We start from the raw sequence: 22,502 nt of genomic DNA on the forward strand, positions 1-22,502 counted from the left end.
CCACTAGTGAACATCCATTGTTCTTGGGTGATTATAGTTATTAGTCTATTCCGTTAATTTCTGAAGAGCAGAGTGCAGTTCACTGATGATAGAGTAATATGTGATTGCTTTATTACAGAGGCATCTGGATTACTGTATTTTCCCGTTTGCTGCTGGAATCCACAGATACGCTGACAGCATAAGGAAGGGGACTGGAGTGTCTGGTTGCATGGGTGGACTTGAAATAGTTTTTGACAAACCCAGGATTAGCATCAGCACATGTGCTTGGGGAATTTCTCTGGCTGCCGTTTCTCTCTCTTTTCTTCCTCTAGTTTTGCTTTGTCACAGGTTTTGACGTTTGGATAGGTCCAGAGGGGTGTGAAGCCAGGGACAAGCACAGGTAATAGGCTACATGTTTCTCATTCCAGGTGTATGAACAGCTTTACGAGACGCTTGACATCAGTGGCAGCCCTGAGATAAGAGCCCACGCAACAGCCAAGGTAACGATTAGCTGATGAATAAGTTATAGCTGCTTGTAAATATCTCAAGGGAAACGTGTATTTCTGTAGCACATCTTGCAGCTTCAGGTTACATCTGAGCTGCTTTTGGGATCTCACTCTGCACAAGTTACCCACCACATCTCATACAAACATATTGTACAGACTTTGATCGTAAAATGCTTCTGGCTCTGAAAATATTATTGCAAGTCTGTCTTTCTTGTCAGAGAAAAAAATCTTCCAGCCATGATGATTTCCTTCCTCCTCCCCCCCCCCCACCCCCGAATGCAGGCAACAGTGGCGGCTTTTGCAGCCAGCGAGGGCCACGCACACCCTCGGGTTGTGGAACTTCCGAAGACAGAAGAGGGACTTGGCTTCAACATAATGGGTGGGAAGGAACAGAACTCGCCCATCTACATATCCCGAATTATTCCCGGCGGAGTGGCAGATAGACATGGAGGACTTAAGCGCGGCGATCAGCTTCTCTCAGTGAACGGAGTGGTGGGTGCTAACGTCATAGAGCTTAGACCGATATATGTGAGTGGGCGATGTGTTTTGAAGCACTGGCTTTTCCATTGTTTCTCAAAAAAATGCTTGAATGTTATAGGGTGCCATGAAAGTTTTCAGAGGCTGATCTGTAGTTCACCAGAGACCTGAGAGACCTCAGATGCTGGAGTATGGAGCAACGCACAAAATGCTGGAGCACCGCACAGCGAGTTGGGCAGCATCTGTGGAAGGAAATGGGCAGCCTATGTTTCAGGTCCCGATGAAGGGTCTTGACCCAAAAAAATGTCATCTGTCCAGTTCCCTCCAGAGATGCTGTCTGAGTTCTTGCAGCATCTTCTGTGTTGATCCTGTAATCCAATCAGGTGTGCATCTCAACCCCTTCTCCCATATTCATTAACCCATTGCGAAACAGAATTCTATCAATCTGCGGTCAAGGTTTTCCGGTCACCCCCAGTCTCATCAATCTTTAGCGATTGAGAGTTGTAGATTCTCACCCACCTCTATCCAGCGAAGTTCTTCCTCAGCCAACTCTGAGCTATCGGGCTTTTCTATTAAACTTTGTCCTCCACTCCAGTGAAAATCATTCATCTCGATCACCTTCAAACATCAATCAGATTACCCGTACCTTAGAGGAAATAAAACTGTGTCTATATAACTTGCCCTCAGAATTCAATCTTCTTTTTAACCTAGATATTAGTAAAGTTCTTGTGTTCACTCGATCTAGCTTAGTGAATCTACAGTACACCTTTTCCTTTTGAGGCGAAGTGCTCAGAAGTGCATGAGGTTACTCCAGGTGGAGCTTTCTGTTACAGCTTGAAGACTGCCGAGGTGGTTGCCCAACCAGAGGTTAAAGATTATTTGTCACATGTACATTGAAAAATCAAAACATTGAGAGGGAAAATGGATCAGCAGTGATGAAATGGCGGCGATGACTGGATGGGCCAAATAGCCTAATCCTGACTCTATCTCTCATGGTCATACAGTGAAATGCATAATTTGTGCCAATGGACAACACGGTCCAAGGGTGTGCTGGGGACATCCTGCAAGTGTCACCTAGAATGCCCACAACTTGGTAACCCTAACTATTTGTCTTAGGAACGTGAGAGAAACTGGAGCACCCGGAGGAAACCCACGCAGTCACAAGGGAAAAACTCCTTACAGACCTCCCACAGATAGTGGCCAGAATCGAACCCCGGTTGCTGGCACTGTAACACATTGTGCTAGCCATTACACTACCGTGCCACCTGATTGGAATTAGTCTTATCACAAACAAGAGAAAATCTGCAGATGCTGGAAATCTAAGCAACACACGCAAAATGCTGGAGGAACTCAGCAGGCCAGGCAGCTTCGATGGAAAAGAGTAAATGGTCGACATTTCGGGCCAAACATTGACTCTTTGCTCTTTTCTATAAGGTTAGCCTTGTTCAATTGGGCTTACTCTGCCTGCTCATATAGACCCACACACTAGGAATGGCTGTCTCTCACCCTTTTCAAAGGTTGGTATAACTCGTGTTCATATCTTTGACACCGTCTGTTGGGTTTCAGAGTGATGGGCCTCCTCTCATTTGGGGATCTGGAGGAAACAACAGATACAGGAGCAGGACTCTACCAGTCATCCCCTCAGTGATACCAGGGTCGATCCAATTCCAGCCTTCACCGTCCTAGTCTCTCTCCATAGCCTTGACTCCCCACCAGTCTATCACTCTACACCCTACATACCCACACCCACTACTCCTTTGGGGGGAAGGTGTTGCCCCTCGTCATGAATCTTTATGTAAACAGTCACTTCTCTCTCGGGCACCACCAGAGTTTAATACTCTGCTTTTAGTCTCCATGTATTTAAATACTTTATCTGGTGACCTGAGTTGGTAGTTTGGACATGCTAAGCCACAGGGTACAGGTTATACTTACCTTTATAAATAACTTTTTAAAAGCATGCCATTTAAATATTTGTGTTTGCTATGTCCACATTTTAACGTTTTGGTTATTTTTCCAACATTGAGGTCGTGGTTAAAGAGCAAAACTGTGACAACACTTTGTGTGCTGCCCCACTAATGCCACCAGGAGGCAGACACCCTGCTCACCAGTGGCCCCACAGTTGTGTAAGTGGGATGGGTGGGGATTGATGGTCCCTTTTCACAGTAAATCTGCATTTTACTAACACTCTGATCTTTACTCTACTTTGCATTTTTCATAAAATATACTGTAGATAGAGTGGTGCTGTGGATTAGTTCTGCAGATGGTCTCGATGGAATGTTTTACTGGATCTACAGCTAAGCCAGAGGAATTTAACAAACTTTTAAACTTTTACTCACCCCCCCCACACCTTTTTATTCTGGCTTCACCCCCTTCCTTTCCCGTCCTGAAGAAGGGTCTGGGCCCGAAACATCGACTGATTATGCATTTCTATAGATGCTGCCTGAGTGCTGAGTTCCTTCAGCGTTTAGTGTGTGTTACTGCAGGTTAGTTTACTGGTCAGGTTTAAATGAGGAAAGTGTGGTGCATAAATGTGAGCATGAACTGAATGGGCTGAATGGCTTGTTTCTGACTGTATACGTCATGTGTTCCCTTGCCTAGTCTCACTATGTGAATGTGGACCATCAGAAGCGGTGTGGTGAAGAGAAACAACGTAGGAGTAGGGGCATTACTGTTTCATTCTGCATATTACTGACTTTTCCTGGTTGTCTAGTTGTCCGTCTATACCCAGTACATGGAGGGGGAACGTATGATTCATTCTGTTGTATTACTGACACTTACCTATTACTTCTGTCTGTCTCGTTGCCCCTCTGTACCTAGAGTGTGGAAGGGGAGCAGCATGAGAAGGCTGTGGAGTTGTTGAAAGCAGCCCAAGGCACGGTGAAGCTGGTGGTGCGGTACACGCCCAAAGTGCTGGAGGAAATGGAAGCTCGCTTTGAGAAGATGAGGACTGCCCGGCGTAGGCAGCAACACACCAGCTACTCGTAGGTCTCAGGATGGCAGAAGGCTTTGGTCAGAAGTTCACCGGGTAATGTTGGCCTCATGGCATGTGAGGCACAGTCACAAAAATGTTGGTGTAAATCTTTGTGTAAACATACAGAAATGGTGGGCAGGTGGGGAGCTGGTCCATCAACACTGCCCAACAATGAACTGCTAGGACTAAATACTTCCTCTCTCCTCCTCCTCCACCACCACCTCTCTCTCCAAACCCTCTGCACAGATTGAAACCCATCCAGGAGAATAAACAAACTCAGCACAGCATGGTGGGCCAAGTGAGTTGTTCCTGTGCTGTACTGTTCTCTGTTCTGATACAGATTGTGTTGTTTGCTGATATCCATGTTGAAGTCAGTGCTCAGGTCTTGTCCTCTGATCTCTGTTCCTGCCAGGAACTCCACTGGCTCCTCCTAGCAGCCCTGCAGAGAGCCACCACCCTCAAGGCTCAAAGCTCTCTGGGAAATGCCCAGTGTTTGGTTCACAGTTTAATTCACGTCCCCTTCCAGGAGAGGAACGGAGGTGGCGCTTCCGGTCCGAAGCCCCTCGTAAGCTCTGTTTCTCTCCACATAAGCTGTCTGATTTAGAACAGAGAACATAGAACTTCAAGCATAGGACATCACAGCACAGTACAGCCCTTCAGCCCAATATGTTAATTTGATCGTTTAACCTACTCTAAGGTCAATCTAACCCTTCCCTCCCGCATAGCCCTCCTTTTTTTTTATCATCCATGTCCCTATCTAGGAGCATGTTAAATGTCCCTTATGTATCTGCCTCTATGACCACCCTGGCAGGGTATTCCACACACTCGCCACTCTCTGTGTAAAAATCTTACCTTTCACCCCCCCCCCCCCACAATACTTTCCTCCAGTCACCTTAAAATTATGTCCCTTCGTATTGGTGATTTCCACCCTGGGAAAAAGTCTCTGGCCATCCACTCTATACCTCTTATCATCTTGTATACCTCTATCAAGTTACCTCTCATTCTCCTTTGCTCCAAAGATAAATAAAACATAGCTCACTCAAACTGTCCTCAGGCACGCTCTCTAATCCAGGCAGCATCCTGGTAAAGCTTCCACATCCTTCCTTTAATGAGGCAGACGGAACTGAACACAATACTCCAAGTGTGTTTGCTCAGTGTTTCCGGCATTTTCTTTCTTCATCCTAATTCTGTAGATGACGTGTTTGGGATCAAAACTTTGATCAAGAGTAAAGGACAGGTGTTAATACTAAATAAGTCACCCTGACCTTGGAAAAGTACCTGAACCTATATCAGAAACAAATTGACAGGAAACAAACCCAACTTGTCTAGTCTGCTCCAAGGGCTGGGGTCAGGTACCGAGCTCCGTTATGAACAATAACCACTTTTGTGATGTTTGTAAACTGGGATTGAACTCTGGTGAGAAGTACCGTTCATAGAATGTGTAGATTAATATTGATGTACAGGGTCAGTGACTTATTTTTAAATTATAGTATCCTAGATCTATAGAATAGAATGTGTTTACACTTTTCTGGTTATAGGTGTAATTTTTGAAGGATAAAAGTGTTATCCCAAGTTACAGAGCACAGCTTTTCACTTTTCATTCTCTGTACCAGGTCCTTGGAGTCCAGAGGATAGCTGTTCCGATCTCCTGTTTCAAGAGGTGGGCATGGTACAAGCATGTGATACAGCTGTTGTGCATATAGCCAAGTGCCAAGAGACCCCACACTGTAGGTCTGACCACGAAAAACAATGTGCTTAACCAAACTCTGCAAAGGTATCATCTTTTTCACGATTAAATGTCAGCACGTATTGGGGGAAGCTGGTGTGGTTGAGGGCACCCAGAGATGTAATTGGCCAAACATGAAGGACAATTCTCATTGAAGGTGATACCTCTTTAAATTTCATGAGTTTATAAAGATCTGAAATCTCCCGCTGTGAAAAATGTACCCATTAATTGACCAATATGTTTTCGATCATCTCCCACTTTACCACGATGATTGGGTTTTTTCATATTGAGGCCTGAAGTATCACCCCTGACTCCATGACTTATTCACCCATCTATAGGAATTCCACTAGCAAAGGTATTTAGCTGGATTAAAGACTTGTTTAGGAATAGGATTGAAAGTTTACTTTTAACGTCTATATTTTAAGGACAATTCTACTTAACAAGCAAGCGGTTCATCTATGTTTATGCAGCTTGAGGTTTCACGTTCTCAGTCTAAAAATGGCAGTGCTTACTTAGACAGCGTCAGGAAAATCTGAATGAGACCTAGTTATCCGAAATGTGTTTCCTATTGAAATTGCAGTGGCATTATTGTAATAATTAGGAATTCTGAAGGGAATTATAACTATTTGTGGAAAGCTTTAAATGCCAAGACAACTGGAGTTGATTATAAATCATGTCCTATTGGGAATGGACCGGTTCATTATAGAATCCAGTCTCCCCCCCAACCCCTTCCTCTCATTCCCCATCCCCCCGCCACCACTTCCAGGAAGAAATATCTAGTGAGGAGTTGTACAATAGCATGAATTATTTTTGGCTCTGTGTGCACAATTGACTGCAGTTTACCTGAAAACGAATTGTGCTGATGAGAACCCAGCAACTTCTGACTGAAAAGTGACACCTTCATAGCTTGTTTCAGAGCTTTGGATTTGACCTAGCTTTGCAGACTGGGTTCTGGTTACTAGTTACACATGTTGAAGTCTTTAGCTAACTGTAGCTATTTTTGATGGTGTTTGGCACCCCTCCCCCACTGTATTGCTTGATTTTCTATGTTATGGCAAAGACATGAACCGCCTCGTTTTGTTTGTTCATCCTTCGGGGGTGTAGTATTTAAAGCTCCCACCAGTACTGTGTGTGAATTCCTTACTGGTACAGTCACGTCACAAAAGCAGTATTGGCCACTTTCTTACAGGCCCTTTTGACTTACTGCCGTTTGAGGTGGTTACTGAAAGCTCGGTCGTACCGCAGCAGTAATGCCTCTCACCGGGCTGCTCACTGCAACATTCAGTGTGTCAGTTCAGTGGTTGATATCCTTATAGCCGATGGACTAGCTCAGCTGATGGCAACAGATTTGACTGGTAATTAGTGACAAGTTTGTTTGATTAAATGTAGGGAGTAATACCACTTAAGGTAGAAGAGGGTGAGACGTTTTATTTGTTGGAAGCTGTATTTTATTTCAAATAGAGTGTTGAAAACACAGCTCATACGGTGGTGGAGTTACAATACGATAGAAACACTCTGGACAAACTTGTACTCTCTTCGGCGTATCTGGCAGCTGCTCTAAGGTTCAGGCTGGCTGAGATAATCCACTACCACCTCAGCATAAGAACATCCAGCACCTTTCAGGATATGCTCAGACAAAAGGGGAGTAAATGGACATTCCAAACAGGACATAGGAGCAGAATTAGGCCATTCAGCCCATCAACCATGGCTGATGGCCTAAAGTAGACAAATGCACTATCCTGACCAGCATGTCTCTGCCATCATTTACACATAGCTTATCCTATGTCTGTTTTAATTATTTCTCATGTTTATTTAGTTTTTTTTAAAAAAAACTTGCATATACTATTCAAGGTAGAATGTACATTGTAGCAGAGTACAGGTGCTTCGGCTCCCAATATTGTGCCAACTTTTAACTCACTTTAAGATCAATCTAATCCTTCTGTCCTACTTAGCCCCTTAGTTTTCTATCATCCATGTGCCTGTCTAAGAGTTTCTTAAATGCCCTGATGTATCTGCCTCTGCCACCACCCCTGCGGTGCATTCTACGCATCCACCACTCTCTGTAAAAAAAAATAAATAAATTACCTCTGACATTGCTCCCGATACTTTCCTCCATTTATCTTAACATTATGCTCCCTTTTATTAGAAATTTGCACCCTGGGAAAATGTGTCTGATTATTCACTCGGTCTATGCCTCTTACCTTCTCGGTGAAGTTCCTCTTTTATTTCCTATTTGAAAACTTATGGCTTTCTGGCTTGATCAATATACAAGTTAAACCATCATTAAACTCCTTCATAATCTTTGCTGTAATTTCCTCTTTTCGAGAGGAAGGAGCCCCAGCTATTGATCTTTCCCACTGGCATAATCCCCCTGTACCGATTGCATAATTTTTACTCCTGTCTCCGGCCTTGTTCACTGCCTTCATTAATTGGATTCTACTCTGTGCTAGCTAGTTGCCGTGGAATGGGAATGAGAGATTTGAGCAGCATTCTTACACCCCTGCTGGTGGGAACAGTGTCCCTGTAAAAACACATGCTGACTTGTGAAACTCTAGAAATGACCTGACCAGTTCCTTAACACGCTGTATTCTTAGCTCAAACTACCTTTTGGATTCTAACCCTTATTACTGACACTTTTAAAGAGCTGTTTAATTTAGCTCTCAATTTGTGCAGCCTAAATTAATCTTAACCTTGTTATATAAACTAATTGGATATCAGAAATCAGAAATATGTGAAACGTGGTTTTGATCGGAGCACAATTTTAAATTTCTGTTCTTCATTTCCCTCCTAATTTCTTTATCTGTCCTATTTAAACTATAAACTTAGTTTATTCATTGTTCTCAGTATTTTTTCCAATGTTAAGATGTTTTTAATTGTATTTCTCTGTCATATAGGCTAGTGTTTTTTAATTTGGTCTCTGGGATATGGGTGTTGTGACCACGGTCTGCATTTATTGCCTATCCCTCCATGCCCATGGCTAGTCAGAGTTTTCACTTTACAGGGTCATGTTTAGTCCAAACTGGCCATGGAAAGCAGATGTCCAGTCATGGTCATGGTCATGTGATTTTCGTGATCACTATCTTTACTTATTCCAGATTTACAGTATTTAAATTAACTGAACTCAAATGTATGAAGTGTCATGATGGGATAATAAGTTATGTCTGTTTTATTAACTCAGGCCTCAAAATGACTAGTCCAGTAGCACAACCCCTAGGAACCATATTGGAGATGGGGCCAACTGATAGTGAGGTGGGCTAATTTGTAACAGAAGACTGAAAGCCTCACACCGCCCCCCCCAGTCACTCATGACATGACATTCATATAATGTCTGAACCGCATTGTCATTACAGATCATGAGGTTAAACAAAGTTTATTGTCATCTGCACAAGTGCAGTGAGAAACTTACTAGTACCAACATCACAGGCACATAGCATCAAAGAAACAGCATTCACAAGAAAACATAAATATAAATTATTCACAGTTTTTACAAGAAAGAACACAAAACAAAGAAGTGTATTTTAGACAGGACTCTGCGACGGTTATCTTTCACTTCAAAAACACTAAAGTCTTCCATAGGTTTGCACTCCCCATGGGAGATGCCTCTTCACGTTCTCATAGGACTTTAGTTTTTGAAACTTGTGGGTTTGTATTAAGGATGGGCAGGAGATCCCACTTGATTTGTCAAGACTGTGGTCTCTTTCAAAATTCTGACCCCCTCCCTCAGGCACTCCCCAGCCTTTTCCTCTCATCCTGAATGTGATTTAGTGCTGTTCCACTCACCCCTCCGATACTTCACCCAAGCGGTTGTTCACACAGGGCACAGCTTTTGACTAGAAGCACATCATAACTGAGCCCAATCTGTATCTTTGTATTGCACACCTCCAGTAGATGATAGTGTCACCAGAATCCAGTCCATAGCCCAGGGAATGCTTCATGTGCAGTTTCCCTACTGAATCATGGCTATAAGCAGTTTGCTTGGCACAGACTACAGACCACCGCCCAGAACCGTCAGCTCTCTATGCTTCAGTGCTACACCGAGTTGTGCCTTGGCTCCATTGGCCATTAAGCAACCCTAGGAACATTCATCCACAGATATTGTAGAGCTAATTTCTGTGTAATGCATAACGGAAAGACAGTCAGAGGAGGTCCATGACTCACTGGCTGCCCAACACTGTAGATTGCTGTTTGTGCAATTTATAACTCTAACCTTAGTTATTGGTAACCAAAACTGACAAAAGACAGGCAGCAATGGTACCAGCGGAGATGGTTCTTAAGACAAGTGTACCTCTGTCAGGAGGAAATAAATACAAGTATTTATATAGGGGAAAGAATTATCAAAGCATGTAGTGGGTGGAAGCCATTTGTCTCATTGCATCCCTCCATTCTGATGAGACTAATCCCACTCCCGGCATTCAGACTGTAGATTATAATCTTCGTGTGCTCACTTCAATACTTCATGAATGTTGTGAGGGTGTTTGACTCCGTCACCCTTTCAGGCTGTCAGTTCTTGATCCACGTTCCACTTTGGATTGTCTGTTAGCTTCCTCAGTTATACTCTGATCCTCCCCAATACCTCAATCTATACCTACTGGTTACTGACTGCTCATTTAAGCGAAATAGATTCTTTTCACTCCCTGTCAAAACCTCACACAATTTTATATACCTCAGTTAAATCTCCCTTCGGCATCTCCTGTTCCAAAGCACACAACCCAAGGCTACTCGTCCTTCCTCGTAACTAAACATAGCAACATGCTCATAAGTCTCTGAAAGCTCTCCATTGCCCACTGGCCTGGATCCCTAAGTGCAAGGAGCTAAACAGTATGTTTGTTGCAGAACGTCTTGTTGTTTGTTCCTCATCCCACAAGGTAAGTGGGGTCAGTCATAAATAAACAAAAATCCTCGGCAGGCCAAGCATCAAGTCTGTGGAGTGAGACAAACGTTTCATTGCTTGGTGACTTTGAGCATTAAGTTTTTCTATCTCCACAAGCTGTCTGACCTGAATTTTTCAGTTTTACTGAAGGCTTTCAGCATCCACGGTTCTTCATTTGGGATGAGTGGGATTGATTGTCAGAATCTTCTGAACATAAGTAACTTCTCAAAAAGAGCAGATAAATGTGCTCAGCAGTGCCGGGCAATCACAGTGTCTGATCAGTGTGGAATCTTTAAATTAGCTGATATTTGGCAAACCATTTGTTTCTACTGACAATAGTCCTTGTACAGTATGTGCAACACCTTCCCCTCCCTCCTGCCCTATAGAAACACATGTTATATGTCACCAGTATTTCGGCTGAAAGCCAGCTAGATACGGGGTCATTCCTAACACAACCTTGTGGAATATTGTTGTATACCTTGAACATGTCGTGTGTGCTAACTGGAAACGAGGGATGTCTGTAAATCTTAAATGTACTGTAACCTTACTACTGTACTGACATAATATGCACTGATGTATATTATACGCAGCTGAAGTCTTAAATGTTTCCATAATCGTTTCATATAGCTGCAGTCTAATTTATTGCCTAATAAAGTAATATATTATTTAAAGCAGTGAAAAAGGCACTTACGTTTCTTTTGTGTAAGGCCAGGTACTGTACGGAGACAGTGCATCAAATCCTGTTTAAAAGAGTGCATTTTGTGACCGTACTTTAGCCTGTTAGACTGAAAATGTTTGCATAATTTCCTGTCAGTCAAACTTAGTGACACTCTGCTTTAAGTGATTGAAGCTGAATTTACACATAATTTATATGTAAATAACCTCCACTCACTGCATTTTCCAGGAGAAGTTACCATGCCTTTACCGGGAGTTGGTGTGTGTTGTTCCCTCCACCTTGTAACCAGTGTTTCCTGAGTAAATTAGTGTGGTGTACAATAGACTGTTGTCTGTGACCGTGCATCCCTCCCCAGCTCATTGACTGATGCAGGGTTGCCAACAAACACTGTACTTATTTTTCAGTCCTCTTTCACAAGTGTTTCTGGAACAGGAGTTATAAGTTATTTCCCTTGGTGTGATCTGTCAATCAGCAAACGTTTGTGTGAAGTGCTGGTGAGTGTCTGCCTGTGTCTCAGACACAGCACATTAGTGCCTTAAATCTCCGTCCACTCCTGCAACTAATGAGGCATTGTTCCCATATTCTCAAGTGCAGCCACTGAAAACTCGGTGCAAGTTCCATCTAGTCATTAATGAATGCATCGTGAATCAAAACCATTGCATGCAATTGTCTGGAAGCTTGTGGCAACCTAGATTCAAACATCTTTGAGCCAATTAAACAATTAAAGAGATGCATATTTTCACTCCAAGCCAGTAGAGGGCAGTAAAGACCAAACGAAAGCCAAAAGAATTCTGTTCCATGACTAGGAAAAATAATTAGATCTATTTTTGTTTCTCTTATGCTCAATACTGTAAGTATTATGGGTCTATAGGACAGTACTAGGGCACTGCGGTGTGAAACAGCATCGTTCCAAATCTCTCAACAGGTCTCTTGTTGTGCCTGCCTGATCCAAGGACAGAGATTCTCACTTGGTGTTTCTGTCAGCCCAGGCAGAGTTCGTCAGGGAGGTTAAGAGGCACCTGAGTGAGCAGGGCATTGAAGGGTATGTAGTTAATGCAATCAAGTGGAATTGGTACAGACAGACACAATAGCATTGATGTGATGGGCCGAAGAGCCTGTGTCTATGCTTCGACACACAGGAACAGGAAGTAATCATTCAGCCTCCCAATGTGTTCCACCATTAATTGAATCCTGACTTCATCTTCCTGCTTTGGCTCTGCAATTCTTTGTGATGTTGTGCAACGTAAAACGCAGCCATCCCAGTTTTACTGTGACCCCATCCTTGGCTCAGCTACTTTGTGGATGGAGCTGTTTGCTCCGCTGGGTGGAATGGGGTGTGGCTGTGTTGGTGTTGTGGGGAGAACAGGCACACATTGCAGCACACGTTGACACTTCATTTCATCATTAAAGATTAGCTTTATTCGTCACCTCTACATCAAAACTGAGATGTGTCACTTTACGTCTGAGGATTCTACTGAGTGTCACCATGCTTCCTGTCCACAACTCACTAACTCTAATCTGTAGGTCTTTTAGGAATGTGTGAGGACACAGGAGCAACCAGACGAAACCCACGGGGCCACGGAGAGAAGATTAAAAACTACTTGCAGGCAATGGCGGGATGTGAACCCACTTTTTCAGTCCTCAAATCCACCCGTGTACAGGGCCCTGCTGGGATACTGCCTGCTGCTGTTACCTTCTTAAAGGGCAGCTTCTAGTTGTAAACTCCACTTGTTCTTCCAGGAATCTCTATTCATCCTGTCAAATCCATCCCATTTACTCTTGTCACCTAAGATCAATGATGCAGTAAATCTATTATCTCACCCTTGTTGCGCTCTTACCAGGAAGGTGGACCTGCAGGCAGACATGATACTTTATACTAGATCCTTCTCTGGAACATGTTCATCACGGGCAAGCCTATCATTTATTGCCTTTATTTGGTGCTGAGCCAACATAGAGACCCACTGCAGTCCTTCCCCACAGTGGTACTGAGCCATGAGTTCTAAGACCAAGGGGCAGCAAAGAGAGCCTTCAGGTGTTTTTGCATACCTACTGTCATCATCCTGGATAGTAAACCTCACTATTTGCAAAGTGGTGCCGAAGACGTGGTGTGTTCCATTTACAAAGACCTTCCTGTAGACATTACACACCACAAGTATTGCACAGCAGTGATGGGGTGAAAAATATTCAGACTGGTGATGGGATAGAAACAAGCAATGATTTCCTCATGGGTTGTTCCCTTGAGGTCCCCACATGCGTTTCCCGAACAGCAGTTGAGAGGAGATTTTGTTGTTGGAAAGGACTATTCCTGTCTATTCTGGCCTGGCATGGAAACACCAATGGCCAGGAACGGAAAAGCCTACTAAAAGAGGTGGACGCAGCCCAGTCTATCACAGGCAAAGCTCCTCCCACCATTGAGCACCTCTACAAGGAGCACTGCCACAAGAAAGCAGCATCCATCATCAAGGACCCCCACCATCCAGGACTTCCTCTCTTCTTGCAGCTGCCATCATGAAGGAGGTACAGGAGCTTTAGGTCCCACACCAACAGGTTTAGGAATAGTTATTACCCTCCAACCATCCAGCTCCTGAACCGCACGGATAAATTCACTCACCTCAAAGATTCTACAACTCATGTTCTCGGTATTAATTATTTATTTGTTTGTTATTTGAGCCATTTGTATCCTTTTGCACATTGTTGTTTGTCAGCTTTGTTTGTAGTTTTCATTGATTGTACTCTATTTCTCTGTTCTACTGTGAACTCCACAAGAAAGTGAATCTCAAGGTAGTGTATGATGATGTATTCATACTTTGATGATAAATTTACTTTGAAATTTGTAGCCATTGCTCGTTTGTGAGAGAGGACCAAAGTTTGAAGTAATCAATGAGAAAAGGGGCAAAGGTAACAGAGACTGAAAACGATGCTATAAAACAGGGTATTTATACATTTATTTATCGGGATGCAATGAGGAATAGACCCATCCGGTCCTTCGAACTGCCCTGCCCGGCTGTGTGTTATAATCTAAGGAAAGCCTTCAAACCCTGCCAGCAAAAGGGGATCCCTTTCAAACCATTTACAATCTGAGGAATGAACAGTGCATTAGCCTTTGATTCAAAAAGACAAGCTGCCCCTGCACTGTGATATGTATTGGTAAGCTACAGAAGAGAAGCTCTATTTCATTACAACCCTGAGGATTCTCCAAACACTTTGAATATAACCAGTTTGTTTGAAAAGCAATAGCTAAATAAGCAAGTTTGGCATCCACTTATGCAATCAGTTCCTCCTCCAGTGGAGAGTGTTTATGGCTGATCAGAGCAGAAATGGGACTGTGCAACCTGCATTGCTCAGGGAGGCCGCCCTCTTCCCTCATTGCACATGCACCTGTTCACTAAGAGAAAGACCAGAATTCTTACCAGAGTTTCATCAATTATACATTTCAATAAATTAGAAACCCTTTGCTCAGCACTCACTGATTTTAGAAGTCAAACATAAAAGTCGTGTGCTTGTAAGTTGCAGCCTGGAGGTTTGATGAATATGTTCAGTCCAGAAACTCCACAAACTGAAGGTTAAACACAAAATAACAAGAAAAAAACTAGCGATGCTGCAAGCACTCTGAAGGTCAAGCAGCATCTGTGAAGGGTCTTGAAATGCTAGGGCTGTTTGACTTTCCACAGTTGCTGAGTGTTTCTGGAATTAAACACTGCTTACCTGTAACACAATTACTTAATGAAGAAATAATTTGCATTGATGTGGCCATTTTACTGTGTTACAGAAGTCTCTTCCTCTGCGGGCTCTCTGCTTTCCACCCCAGAGAGCAGGTGGGACCTTGGCTTAACACCTCACCTTCTGACTACCTTCTTCCAGTTTACATGCATGAGGAGCTATACATCCACCATTACAAGCAGCTCATAGAGTGAGTAAGCAGATTAGAGAGCCCCGCGACATCTTGATTCCGTCTCTTTTCATCCCTTGCCTTGGCTGTCAATTCTCTTGTTATCCATTACCCCTCTACCTTTTTCCTAACATTGGAATATGCTAATGTTTAACAGTAAGTGGAGCATGTCATTGTTGTAACACAGCAGTCAGTTTGGGCACAGCAAGCTCCCACAAACATAATTTGGTTGAATGAGGGATAAATATTGGCCAAGACATTGTGGAGAAGTCTCTGTCTCTGCGGGCTCTCTCCCTTCCACCCCAGAAAGCAGATGGGACCTTGACTTAACACCTCACCTTCTGACTACCTTGTTCCAGAAATTTGCAGTTCAATTTAATTAAAAGTATCTTCTGTATAAGAGAATTGGAAAATGGACCAATCATTTAATTCCACATATTTTTAATCAATCTTCACAATTCACCTTACCAGGTGAAAAACTAAGAAGTCAAGCTTTCAAGTGGGAGGAAAGACTTTTAAAGGGGGTCTGCGGGGTAAGTGTTCTTTTCCCACACAGAGTGTGGCTGATACCAGGACATGTTGTCAGAGGAGGTGTGGAGTCAAACACAGTTACAACATTTAAGAGATATTTAGACACAAATGGGGAAGGCATATGATCCAAATACAGACACATGGCTTAGGTGTAGATGGGGGGAAAAGGTCAGATCGATGTGGTGGGCTGTACTGTACAGTAAATCCGTGACTGATCCCGATGCAGGGTTTTGACAGGCGACGTTGATAATTTCCCCCATCCCACAAACCAGCTGAGTTCCTCCAGCAGGTTGCTGTTTGCTCCTGACTCCAGCATCTGCAGTCTCCTGTGTCTCCATGACTCTATAATTAAAAACAACATGGCAGAGGCTCAATGGGCTGATCGGCCTCATTGTCCATGATCATCTCTCTGTAGGGAATTCACTCCACCTCATACCCAAGCTATCCTAGCCCTGTGTTTATCACCCTCGAACACCCACCCATCCCTCTGAAGTCTCCAACCACAACATCCCACTCGGGATAAGCCCCTCACCCTACCTGTGCAGAAAGCCTCACATTTCTGCCTCCTGCTCTTTGCCTTGTTTAAATGGAGTGCTGAAACAGAGAAGGAGGGGCATCTCTACGTCACCCCTGAAAAACTGCGAAGGGTGCAATCACCAGAGATATACGTAATATATATTAATGACTTGGATGAGGGAATTAAATGCAGCATCTCCAAGTTTGCGGATGACATGAAGCTGGGTGGCAGTGTTAGCTGTGAGGAGGATGCGAAGAGGATGCAGAGTGACTTGGATAGGTTGGATGAGTGGGCAAATTCATGGCAGATGCAATTTAATGTGGATAAATGTGAAGTTATCCACTTTGGTGGCAAAAATAGGAAAACAGATTATTATCTGAATGGTGGCCGATTAGGAAAAAGGGAGGTGCAACAAGACCTGGGTGTCATTATACACCAGTCATTGAAAGTGGGCATGCAGGTACAGCAGGCGGTGAAAAAGGCGAATGGTATGCTGGCATTTATAGCGAGAGGATTCGAGTACAGGAGCAGGGAGGTACTACTGCAGTTGTACAAGGCCTTGGTGAGACCACACCTGGAGTATTGTGTACAGTTTTGGTCCCCTAATCTGAGGAAAGACATCCTTGCCATAGAGGGAGTACAAAGAAGGTTCATCAGATTGATTCCTGGGATGGCAGGACTTTCATATGAAGAAAGGCTGGATGAACTGGGCTTGTACTCGTTGGAATTTAGAAGATTGAGGGGGGATCTGATTGAAACGTATAAAATCCTAAAGGGATTGGACAGGCTAGATGCAGGAAGATTGTTCCCGATGTTGGGGAAGTCCAGAACAAGGGGTCACAGTTTGAGGATAAAGGGAAGCCTTTTAGGACCGAGATTAGGAAAAACTTCTTCACACAGAGAGTGGTGAATCTGTGGAATTCTCTGCCACAGGAAACAGTTGAGGCCAGTTCATTGGCTATATTTAAGAGGGAGTTAGATATGGCCCTTGTGGCTATGGGGGTCAGGGGGTATGGAGGGAAGGCTGGGGCGGGGTTCTGAGTTGGATGATCAGCCATGATCATAATAAATGGCGGTGCAGGCTCGAAGGGCCGAATGGCCTACTCCTGCACCTATTTTCTATGTTTCTATGTAAATCTAAGCATCCCATTCCCCAGATCTACTTGTGGGCAAAACATCATGGGCTGAGGAGCCTGTAGTGCTGTAGTGTTCAATGTTCTACGTTCTAAACAGCAGCCGGTGGCCTTATTCTGTACGTTTCCAGAAATGGAATGTTTCCAGTGTTCCTTGGAGACCAAGCTGTTACATAATTCCACACGGATATTCTCAGCCCTGTGCACTGTTAATTTGTTAATCAAACACTCAGATTACTTTCTTGATCCCCCATAATAAGTAGACAAATTAGTGTTAAGTAACGTATCCAGACATTTCAATATATCAAAAAAAATCTTGCATTCTTATACCTCCCTTTTTTTCCAGGACATTTTAAAGTGCTTCATAGCTGATGAAATAATTAGGTTCGTAGACACCATTGTGAAGTTGGAAACGTGAATTTCTGCATAGCAAGCTCCTATAAACAACTGTGTGTAGGTAGCTGGTGAAGCGGTTTTCAGAGAAAGAGGTTATTTGGACCATTAGACTATTCCCATCAGTCCCATTCCACATATTTCCCTGTAATCTCTCACATGCTCATTGAAACATCAGGTGTCCATTTTACTTCACAAATTCTGCCTGACCTGTTGAGTTCCTCCAGAAGCTTTTTTTTTGATAACCCAGGTACTGGCATTTGGCCCTGGTCTTTCATGTCTTTGTGACTCGATTGCTTCTCTTATTTCCTAAATGTTTCACTCTCTGCTCGCCCACCACACTCTCTAGGCAGGTTCCAGTCACTGAGTGAAACTGCCCTTACCCAGATCCCCTTTCGACCCTCTTCCTAAACCCCTCATCATAATTTTAGAAACATCTTCCATAAACAGAATGCTAACTAATTTCATCTACCTCCTCCTGTTGAGAACCTGGCATGCTGATAATCTTAATGAGAGGGAGCTGTGTCCAAGGTCAATCTGATAGGGGCATTGAGACCCTTAGACTGACTTCAGGTACGACTAGTCACATACAACAATGGTAGGCATCTGCCTTCCCATGAGCTCCATTGTTGAAAGGGACACGCAGCAGTGCAGCTAGTAAAGATGCCGTCTCAACTCCTGAAGACGAGGTTCTGTTTTGGCCTTGGGTGCTGTCTGTGTGGAGTTCACATGTTCCCTCACTGACCGCACAGGTTTCCCCTGAGTGCTCCGGTTTCCTCCCACATCCCAAAGAAGCACAGATCGGTGAGTTAGTTGGCTGCTGCAAGTGGCCCCTGTGGGTGGCGGGGTGGAGATACGTCTCGACCAAAGGGATGCGTAAGGTGCTCCTTCCCTCCACTATCCTGAAAGTGCAGCACCTGCTTTGCCCCCCGAGCAGGGTCACATAAAGCCATGGGAGCAGGTGGTGCATATCACAAGTCCTGGTTATGTGACCACTGACACCATGCAGACAATCTCTGAAGAGTATTGATCATGGTTAGGGTCACCTGTCTTGATGGACAGTCTGGACTCAGTAGCCTGAGGGGCCTGTTTCCATCCTGTATAACTCTATTTCAGCTGTAAGATTCGACATATCTGGGGCAGGTCATGTTGACTTTAGTGAAGCTTTCAGCAAGGTCCCTCATGGTCTCCTGATCCAGAAGATTATGTTACATGGAATACGTAGAGACTTCAGAGGCTGGAGTCAAAACTGGCTTGGCCATGGAAGGCAGAGAGTGGTGGTGGAGCGGTGTGATTCTGTGCTGGGGCCTCTGCTGTTTGTGATATCTGCAAATCATTTGCACAAAAATACAGAGGGGCTCATTAGTAAGTTTGCAGATAACACAAAAATTGGCAAAGTTATGGAAAGTGTGCAAAGTTGCCAAAGGATACACCAGGATACCAATGTTAGAAAAGTTGGCAGAAACATGGAAGATAGAATTCAATCCAGACACATGTGAGGTGTTACACTTCCGAATGTCAAATGAAAGAGGGAAGTTGCAGGAGCCTTTGGAGCATTGATGTACAGAGGGATGTTGGGGTACAAGTGGCAACACAGGTAGATAATGTGGTAAAGAAGGCAGGCAATATATGTGTCTTTATCAGTTGGGGTGCTGAGTATATAATTCAGGAAATTGTGCTGCAGGTGTACAAAATTTTGTTTCAGACACATTTGGAATATTGTGTGCAGGTCGGATCACCACATTACAGGAACAATGTGGAGTCTTTGGAGAGAGTGCAGAAGAGTTTCATCATGATGTTATCTAAATTAGAAAGCATTAGCTGCAAAGAGAGGCTGGATAAACTTGGATTATTTTCTCGAGCGTCAGAGACTGAGACAGCAAGCCTATGGAAATGCATAAAACTTTGAGAGGTATAGATAGGGTAGACAGTCAAAGCCGTTTACCCAGGATGGAAATTGGGATTGCTTTATTATTGTCACAAGTATCAGGATACAATGAAAAGCTTTTTTGTTTTATGTACCATCCAGATAGATTATTCCATTCATCAAGATTGTAAGAAGGAAAACAGAAGGTAGAATATAGTGTTACCGTTGCAGAGGAAGTACAGTGTGGGCAGTGCCAGGGGCACGGTGAGGTAAACTGGTAGTCCAAGAGTTCATCTTTTAGCGTATGAGAAGTCTGTTTAAGAGTCTGATAAAGATTAGCTTTGTTCATCACATGAGCATCGAAACATACAGTGATAAGCATCATTTGCGTCAAATCAAATTAGCGTGAATTGCGCTGGGCGGCCCGAAACTATCTCCACACTTCCGGTGCCAACATAGCATGCCCATAATTCACCGAATGTTCCTGACCCTGCAACCCTAATGTCTTTGGAACGTGGGAGGAAACCAAACCCACGTGGTCACGGGGAGAATGTACAAACTCCTACAGGTAGCAGCCGGAATCGAACTCCAGTCTTTGAGCTGGTGCATTGCGCTAACTGCTATGCTACTGGACCAGGTAACAGTGGGATAGAAGCCATCCTTGAGCCTGAAGGTGCTCTGAATCTTCAGTATCCTGTGCCTAATGGGAGAGGGGAGAAGCGAGAATGCCTAGAGTGGGAGGTCTCCTTGATTATGGTGGGGGGAAGGGGTGTAGTTTAAAGGTATTTACAGTCAGGATTTTTTACTCTCAGAGTGGTAGGCGCAGAACAGGCTACTAGGGTAGATGGTAGAAGCAGACTCGACAGCAATGTTTAAAGCAACACATGCAAAATGCTGGAGGAACTCAGCCGGCCAGGCAGCATCTATGGAAAAAAGTACGGTCGACATTTCCTCCAACTCTGGCTCTGGCCTTGACCTCCACACGCTGTTGCTGGAACCCCTGTCTCCCCTTCCCCCCACTGCTACTCTGCAATCCCATCTCTCGCAGGTCCCACTGCCAGCTCTTGGGTCCTCAGAGACTCCATCTTCTTCTCACCCCACCAGCCCTGAATATCCCAAACCTCCCTTCTCCACAGACACTACCAACCTTCTTCCCCCCTCCGAATCATCTGCGCTGGATCTTCACCATTCCCTCCGACCTTCCCCTCCCTGAGGCAGGATGTTCTGTCCTCACCTTTGTCCCCCTGCAACCACACCTCAGTGAGTTCCGTGCCCACCACGACACTGAGCTTTTCTTTAGTTGCCTCATTCTCTGAGCTGCCTTCTTTGGCAAGGACTCCTCACCCCGCACTGATGACCCTTCTCCAGTCTTCAACCCTCCTCCTCCTCCTGGACTCCTGGCCCTGTATTCTGCCTGCTCTGGACCTTTTCATTGCCAATTGCCGACAGGGAATCAACTGTCTTGACTTCAACACTCCTCTCTCCAATTCCAACCTTACCCCTTCCAAATGCTCTGTTCTCCACTCGCTCCACACTAATCCTAGCCTCACCATCAAACCCGCAGGTAAGGGAGGTGCTGTAGTAGTCTGGCGAACTGACCTCTACCTTGCTGAGGCCCAGCGCCAGCTCTCAGACACCTCCTCTTACTTATCCCTCAATAGGATCCCACTAAGGAGCACTAGGCCATCGTCTCCCACACCATCACTGACCTTATTAGCCCTGGGGATCTCCCATCCACTGCCACCAAGCTCAGTTCCCACACCCCACACCTTCTGTTTCTACTTCCTACCCAAGATACACAAACTGGCTTGTCCAGGTAGACCCATTATTTCAGTTTGTTCCTGCCCCACTGAGCTCATGTCTGATACCTGGACTCCGTTTTATCCCCCCGGTTCAGTCCCTTCCCACCTACATCCGTGACACCTCACACGCTCTGGATCTTTTCAATTACTTCAGGTTCCCTGGCCCCCATCATCTTATTTTTACTATGGATGCCCAGTCTCTATACACCTCCATTCCCCACAAGGAAGGCCACAAAGATCTCTGTTTCTTTCTGGACTCCAGACCCAAACTGTTCCCCTCCACCACCACTCTCCTCCGCCCAGCACAACTTGTCCTCATTCTACATAATTTCTCCTTTGGCTCCTCCTACTTCCTTCAAACAAAAGGGGTAGCCATGGGCACTCGCATGGGTCCTAGCTATGCCTGCCTGTTTGTCGGCCACGTGGAACAGTCCATGTTCCAAGCCTACACTGGCGACCGTCCCACACTTTTCCCACGGTACATTCATGACTGCATTGGCGCTGCTTCCTGCACCCATGCTTGAGCTCATTGACTTCATCACCTTTGCCTCCAACTTCCACCCTGCCCTCAAATTTACCTGGTCCGTTTCTAACACCTCCCTCCCCTTTCTCGATCTCACTGTTTCTGTTTCTGAAGACAGCTTATCTATTGATGTCTATTATAAACCCACAGGCTCTCACAGCTACCTGGGCTATACCTCTTCCACCCTGTTACTTGTAAAAACGCTATCGCCTTCTCTCAATTTCTCCGTCACCACTGCATCTACTCTCAAGGTGAGACTTTTCATTCTAGAATGAAAGAGATGTCCTCCTTTTTCAAAGAAAGGGGTTTCCTTTCCTCCACCTTTGACGCTGCTCTCAACCACAGCTCTCCCATTTCACGCATGTCTGCCCTCACCCCATCCTTCCGCCACCCTACCAGGGCTAGGGTACCTCTTGTCCTCACCTACCACCCCACCAACCTCCATGTCCAGTGCATAATTCTCCAGAACTTCCCCCATCTCCAACTGGATTCCACCACCAAGCACGTCTTTCCCTTACCCCCACTTTCTGCTTTCTGCAGGGATCGCTCCCTTGTCCATTTGTCCCTCCCCACTGATCTCCCTCCGGCACTTTTCCTTGCAAGCACAACAAGTGCTACACTTGCCCCTACACCTCCTCCCTC

General features: G+C 44.7%; 1 protein-coding gene across 2 annotated transcripts in view; it reads left to right on the forward strand.

Moving 5' to 3' along the window:
• lin7b (lin-7 homolog B (C. elegans)) overlaps positions 1-11,159 on the forward strand; it is a 39,295-nt gene extending 28,136 nt beyond the window's left edge. Inside the window, exons 3-6 of one of the 2 annotated variants that reach the window (XM_072271960.1) lie at positions 408-479; positions 768-977; positions 3,780-3,987; positions 5,547-11,159. In XM_072271960.1, coding sequence (XP_072128061.1) covers positions 408-479; positions 768-977; positions 3,780-3,947 — 450 coding nt within the window. In that variant the 3' untranslated portion in view covers positions 3,948-3,987; positions 5,547-11,159. The remainder of the gene's footprint in view (positions 1-407; positions 480-767; positions 978-3,779; positions 3,988-5,546) is intronic. The other variant, XM_072271959.1, reaches the window with a different exon arrangement.
• Positions 11,160-22,502: the final 11,343 nt, after the last annotated feature.

Source organism: Mobula birostris, chromosome 11 (assembly GCF_030028105.1).
Source record: "Mobula birostris isolate sMobBir1 chromosome 11, sMobBir1.hap1, whole genome shotgun sequence".
NCBI classification, from domain to species: Eukaryota; Metazoa; Chordata; class Chondrichthyes; order Myliobatiformes; family Myliobatidae; genus Mobula; species Mobula birostris.